This window comes from Anas platyrhynchos, chromosome 7 (genome assembly GCF_047663525.1).
Source record: "Anas platyrhynchos isolate ZD024472 breed Pekin duck chromosome 7, IASCAAS_PekinDuck_T2T, whole genome shotgun sequence".
Taxonomy (NCBI): Eukaryota; Metazoa; Chordata; class Aves; order Anseriformes; family Anatidae; genus Anas; species Anas platyrhynchos.
Window position 1 is genome coordinate 573,302 of NC_092593.1, and position 5,494 is coordinate 578,795.

Genomic DNA, 5,494 nt, shown 5'->3' on the forward strand with positions numbered 1-5,494 from the left:
TGGCGCTCCACCCTGAGGTTAAATACCTGCAGTATCGGCTCAGAACGCAAGAAACCCTTACTGTGGCTTATTTCAGTGGATGCAGCATTCCAAGTTTATGTATGGTACCAAGAACTGGTCTTGAATCAGGTCCTCCGTAGATGGGAATCCTTGAGTTCTTTATTTGCCTGGATTTTCCCCATTGAGCGTGGACCAAATTGAGTTCAGGCCCTTCTTGTGCCACAGAACTTGAAAAAAATGTCCAAATTGTCTGTAACAGGTGTTTTTTCTATGAAAGTATTAATACAGTACCTCCCCTTGTCCCTCTTCCTGTGTATTGTACAATAATATTTTCACTGGTCATGAATAATGGCATTTTTAGGAGTTTTACTATTACTGGCCAGTTTTTTTTGATTTGATAAAAATAAAAAACACACACCGTGCACCATGTCACCAGGTGATTCCATTTAATAGTCTCTGCTTTACCAATATTTAAAAAGAAAATTCACTAGGGGAAGTTCACAAGTCTGCAGCTATTACCAATAAAGACGGTGTAAGTAAACTTCTCAATATTGCTTTTGGTATTTCATGAGAAAAAAAACATTGCGGCTATGTTTTCTCATCTGTAAGGTAGACAGAAAAGCAATCCAAAATTCTGAGCATGATGCCTGAGAATCACGGTTTACAGTTACTCAATGTCTTCCGGTCTCACAGGATGAGGAAGAGGTATAATAGATTTCTTCTCCGTATCTCTGGAAAGAGCTTTTCTCATACCTGTAGCAAGAGGAAAAAGATCTGCAACAACTGTAGTTGTCTGTCCACAGCCTTTGTATTTTGTATGTTACTTTAATCTGAAAAGATGAATGGATGAACAGAAAAGATACACAGCAAGCCCAAAGAAGCTTTCGTGGAGGACGCTTACAGGAAAAAATACCTTGCAATAACAAGCACCTAGTACTCCTGTTTTGTTAACACAGTACTTGAAATTTCCATGTCCTTTATCCTTTAAATTGAAAAGGCCACCCAATTCTCTGTCACTGTGGACCATTAGCCTCTGTAAGATTTTAATTGGCTGAGAAAAACAATTCCTCAAGTCCGTATAATCAAGGGACAACAAAACAAAAGCGGGGGGGAGGGGGGGGAAGGACTGTCACAGAAAAGGAGGGAAGAGAAAGGAAGAAGGAAAGCACAGCCATTCCTCTTCCCAGTGGCATCAGGAAGAAGTCCAGGCACCTGCCAGGAGCATTCTTTCCATTAGATAAGTAACCGAATGTTATTTATCGTTACTCACAGAGTAACATGTCTTTGTACTGGATAGCTTACTCATCTGGTATTTTATTTTACCGTGGATACAATGCAACGTGCAAACCACAAGGTTGATTTTTTTAACAGATATTAATCCTCAGCAGGAAAAGCTATCTAAAGGAAGAAGTAAAATCCCATTAAACAACAACCACCTTAACTTTTTCCCTATACACAAAACACAGGGACAACCCTGGGACACACAAGAGGATCTTTCCATTCAACGTGGGGGTAGAACAAGTACTTACCATAAGCATCCTCGTCAGGCTCTCCATTGCTAGCAGAATAGTACTCTAACACTGTCCGGTACACACTGTAGCCCAGTTGCTTATACATGTTTACCGCAACCTGATTTGATACTCTCACAAAGAGATCAACGAAAAATCCGCCCTTTCTTTTAAAAAATAAACAAAACACAGTAAGAACGAGCAGGTGAATATATTTCCAATTAAAAACCCACAACATGTAACCAAGAACAGGTCTGATGAGGCAATATACTAATCAGGTATGCTTCACGCTGTAATAACAGATGCATCCCTTTTAGCACAGGACAAGCCCAGTATTGGCAGAAGTTATTTTTTTTGGTCACATGAACAATCTTCTACACCATCCAGTACACTCAGAATTATTAACAAAAAGAACAGGGCCAGCCAAATACCCACAGAAGCCTCATTTTCATATATATATATATATATATATATATATATATATATATATATATATATATATGAATAATTATATATATATTATATATATAAAAAATATTATATGAATATAAATATATATGTGTGTGTGTATATATATGTGTGTATATATATATATATATATATATATATAATTATTTTAATTATAATCAGTATTTTAGATGCATTTACATTGCACTAGCTTAGGGACTGCCCCCTTCAAAATGAACAGGGGAAGAAAAACCAGTCTCACAATTCAGTTGTCTAACAGGAGACAGCCCTCAGTATGCAAGTTCTTCAAAGAATCAAGCAATTTGGGGATTCAACCAACCACAACAGGGTTGCTCTACCGGCACGAGCTAGGGACATTTCCCTAATGTGTTTATTTTCTGCAGGTAAGAGTAAGCTTATTTTCCATCTCATGCTGGCTAAGTTACTGTCTGCAGCACTACATTTGCATAATATTGCGTCCAAGGGAACCCGCACAAAGCCCACAGCCGCTAAACAAGTATGTTGGGGGCACTGTGGAAAACACTGTTGGTAGGAAAAGAACTTCACAAAATATCAAGAAAAGAATACTTTATACTGTGTCTTTGCTGAAATTTAGACTACTTCCCATTCATCATGGCAAGTGAGCTTTCATAGAAATCAAGACATTTTAAAATGCCGAGCAAAGTTTTTAGCTCTTGTTCTCTAACTACAGGGAATTTCAGTCAGTTGGGGGCGCTATTTAATAGAGAAGTCCGGGAGTCTGGGTATGTTTCATGTAAAACAAATACCTAAACCAGGGACAAAAGTCTACAGAAAGAATACTTTACAAGATCAGCTTAAAGAGAAGGGTAATACTTTTCTGAGATTTCTTCCAATAGTTCCATCAACTTGGCAGCCAAACCCAGCTGTCGAAATTCTGGTGCAACCGAGAGAGCAGTAACATGTCCGTGCCATTCTTCCCTGGCCACAGAGCCTTCTGCTTTACCCATTACTGCGGACAGACAGAGTATCAGCACAGCAGCACCTCTGGGACAACGCACCCCAGGTGTACATCGTTACAGAGGAGTATATGAACACATGCTGCAACAACTGTGGCAAAAAGCTGAACAAGGCATGTCTGTATTATCGCTCTATGACTTAGCAACTCTGTACGGTTACAGGCCAAATATCAGAGCTTCAGAGAGAGGCAGGCAAGGCCCCTGAAGGTCACATTTCCATCTGGATTCCAAACTCTACTGGAAAGACCCCCAGCTGCTAGTTCCTGATTTCACCAACTGCACGCTAACAGAACCTATTCTGACACCCAACTTCACCTACCGCAGACAATGCAGATGGTTCTCGTACAGTTCTGCTTCATTGCATCAGACATCATTCTGCTCATTTTACACTATTCTCTCGACTAGCATTAAAAAAGTTAAATCATTTTTCAAAACTTGTTTTTTGAGGAGTGCCTTCTAAATAAAAGCCTTAAGCAATTCTCACGAGTCTTTAAACGAGCAGAATTCGGGGTCTGACTGGAATAAAGGAAGAACAGAGGGCTACAAGCCAAAAAACTAGTTCATCACCTGAGCAACTAAAGGAAATTTCTGGTCGTTTTGAGGGGGTAGAACTTGGGCAGCTTTGCTAATCTGGCAAAAGACAGCTTAGACCCTGCAAACACGTTACATGTAGCCAAAAGAGGTGGGTTTTTCTGTTTGTTTGTTATTTTGGGGGGAGGGGGAAGAGTCGGGTGGGGAGCGGGGGTGTCTTTGGAGCTTGTTTCTACATAGCACCACACAAGCGTTAGATTGTGAACAACCCTCCAAACCTCCTGTCGCACGCAGTACTTCAGAAACACCCGTCACTCACAGCACCAACGCTTTAGGCTTCAACACATAGAACGGGCCATTTCCCCAGTCTCTGCAAAGGCCTCCCGGGATGCCGGGGCAGCGATAACGAGGAGGGCGAACCGGCAGACAGCCCGAGTAGCGGGTACTGCTGGCGAACGCCACCAAGGCAAGGCAAGGCAAGGCAAGGCAAGGCAAGGCTCCCCGGCCCAGGGCTGGCTCTCGGCGGGCGAAGGGAAGCCCGAGCCCGCGCCCGGAGCTCAGCGCCGCTCGCAGCGCGCCCGCCCCGCGGCCCGAGAGCAGCCGGAGCCCCCGCCGGGCGCTGCGGCCCCGGAGCGGCGGGGCCGGGGCCGGGGCCGGGGCCGGGGCACTCACTGTAACCCATCAGCCCCCCGCCGGGCGCCTCCGCCACGATGAAGTACTCGGGCCAGTGCGCCAGGTACTGCAGGTAGAAGGGGATCCCGTACTACGGCGCCCCTCGAGGCCTCCCGCCAGGCGGCCGGCGGCAGCGGAAGGATACGGTCTCCGTCAGCGGGTCCAGGTTGCTGCGGGGAGAGAGAGGGGGGGGGAGAGAGAGAGAGAGAGAGAGAGGAGAGAGCGAGGGAGGGAGGGAGCGCGGCGCTCAGCGCGGGCCCGGCCGGGCTGCGGGGCCGGGGCCGGGGCCGGGGGGGAGGTGGTGTCCCTCACATGTTGTTGAAGCGGAACAGGTCGTCGCAGGTGAAGGCGCGGAGCGACGTCATGGCGCTGCTGGGCCGCCGGCGCTGCCCCGGCAACGCTCCCGCCGCCTCTTCTTTCCGGCGCGGAGGAGGGGCAGCTCCGCCGGCCCCGCCCCGCGGCCCGGCCCCGCCCTGCAGCCGCCCGCCCGGGCCGAGGCCGCGCCGCCGGGCGCCAGGGCCAAGGCTCGCGGGGAGCGCCGCGGCCGCCGCCTCGCCAAGCGACCCGCGCGGGCCCCCTCTGCTTTCCCCCGGCTCCCCCCGGCACCCCCGTGTCCTTCCTTCGGGCGCTCTGGGGCTCTGCGGGACATCGGACCCGCACCCTGCCCTCTGAACCGCGCCGGTGCTTGCAGCTGCGGCTGCTTGAATTGCTCACCTGCCAGGAGTGCCGTTTGTTATACGGAAGGAAAAAAAAAAAATACCCTTCCAGTCAGCCCGTTACTAGGCTACCGACACCCATGCTTGCGCCTCCGCGTGCACCGAGTGCACAGAAGTCCCGCTTACTTCCCTGTCCAATGCTTTTACAAAGCTACATCAACTCAGAAACGGCCGAACGTTTGTTTCCCTGTCACTATTTACCTGAATTCAATTTCTTCAGAAACGATTCAGAAAAAATTTCACGTATGCCTCGGCCTCCATCTTTCAAATGAATAGCTGAAGGAGAGCTGTGTTTCAACGCATTGTCAGAATTATATTTGCAGGCGTTGTCGCTGAATAACCAACGGCTTAAGGTTATCAGAACAAGCACAGACACGTTCAGCTTCTTCAATACCCAGTTTCTTTCGAGACTTACAGGTGTCAGGCCACTTCATACAACACTAAACTAAGTTTTAGGATAAATCCTACCATCATGAGCTCATTTCTGCCGTGAAGGTATGTTCTTTCTTCCTCACAAGTTCATTTGTACATAAACTCACGGTATTTCCACATTCTGAACTCCCTGCAGATACATTCTTACTAGTCATTAAAAGGCCAAGAGAAATATTTATAGCAAATACAA

The 5,494-nt window shown here is 47.1% G+C and overlaps 1 protein-coding gene across 3 annotated transcripts; it reads right to left on the reverse strand.

Annotated features, from left to right (window-relative positions):
- Positions 1–429: 429 nt before the first annotated feature.
- Positions 430–4,604, reverse strand: LOC113841405 (N-alpha-acetyltransferase 20). 3 transcript variants are annotated; one of them, XM_038181915.2, is made up of 6 exons: positions 4,469–4,595; positions 4,302–4,326; positions 4,157–4,247; positions 2,811–2,946; positions 1,530–1,675; positions 430–753 (listed from the first exon to the last, which is right to left on the reverse strand). In XM_038181915.2, the coding sequence occupies exons 1-6, from the start codon at positions 4,519–4,521 to the stop codon at positions 668–670; spliced, it is 537 nt and encodes a 178-aa protein (XP_038037843.1). In that variant the 5' UTR covers positions 4,522–4,595; the 3' UTR covers positions 430–667. The 3 variants fall into 3 exon arrangements, with proteins under 3 accessions (XP_038037843.1, XP_038037846.2, XP_038037844.1); XM_038181916.2 differs by lacking the exon at positions 430–753 and adding an exon at positions 760–1,398 and having other exon boundaries at positions 4,469–4,604; XM_038181918.2 differs by lacking the exons at positions 4,157–4,247; positions 4,302–4,326; positions 4,469–4,595 and adding an exon at positions 3,273–4,150.
- Positions 4,605–5,494: the final 890 nt, after the last annotated feature.

Bases quoted from the DNA above. Each gene is read 5' to 3' on its own strand.
- LOC113841405 (XM_038181915.2), bottom strand. From the start codon at position 4,521: ATGACGTCGCTCCGCGCCTTCACCTGCGACGACCTGTTCCGCTTCAAC. The intron at 4,248-4,301 runs GTATCCTTCCGC...GGGGCGCCGTAG, and splicing joins TGGACCCGCTGACGGAGACC to TACGGGATCCCCTTCTACCT. The intron at 2,947-4,156 runs GTGAGTGCCCCG...GTCTGTCCGCAG, and splicing joins CGGGGGGCTGATGGGTTACA to TAATGGGTAAAGCAGAAGGC.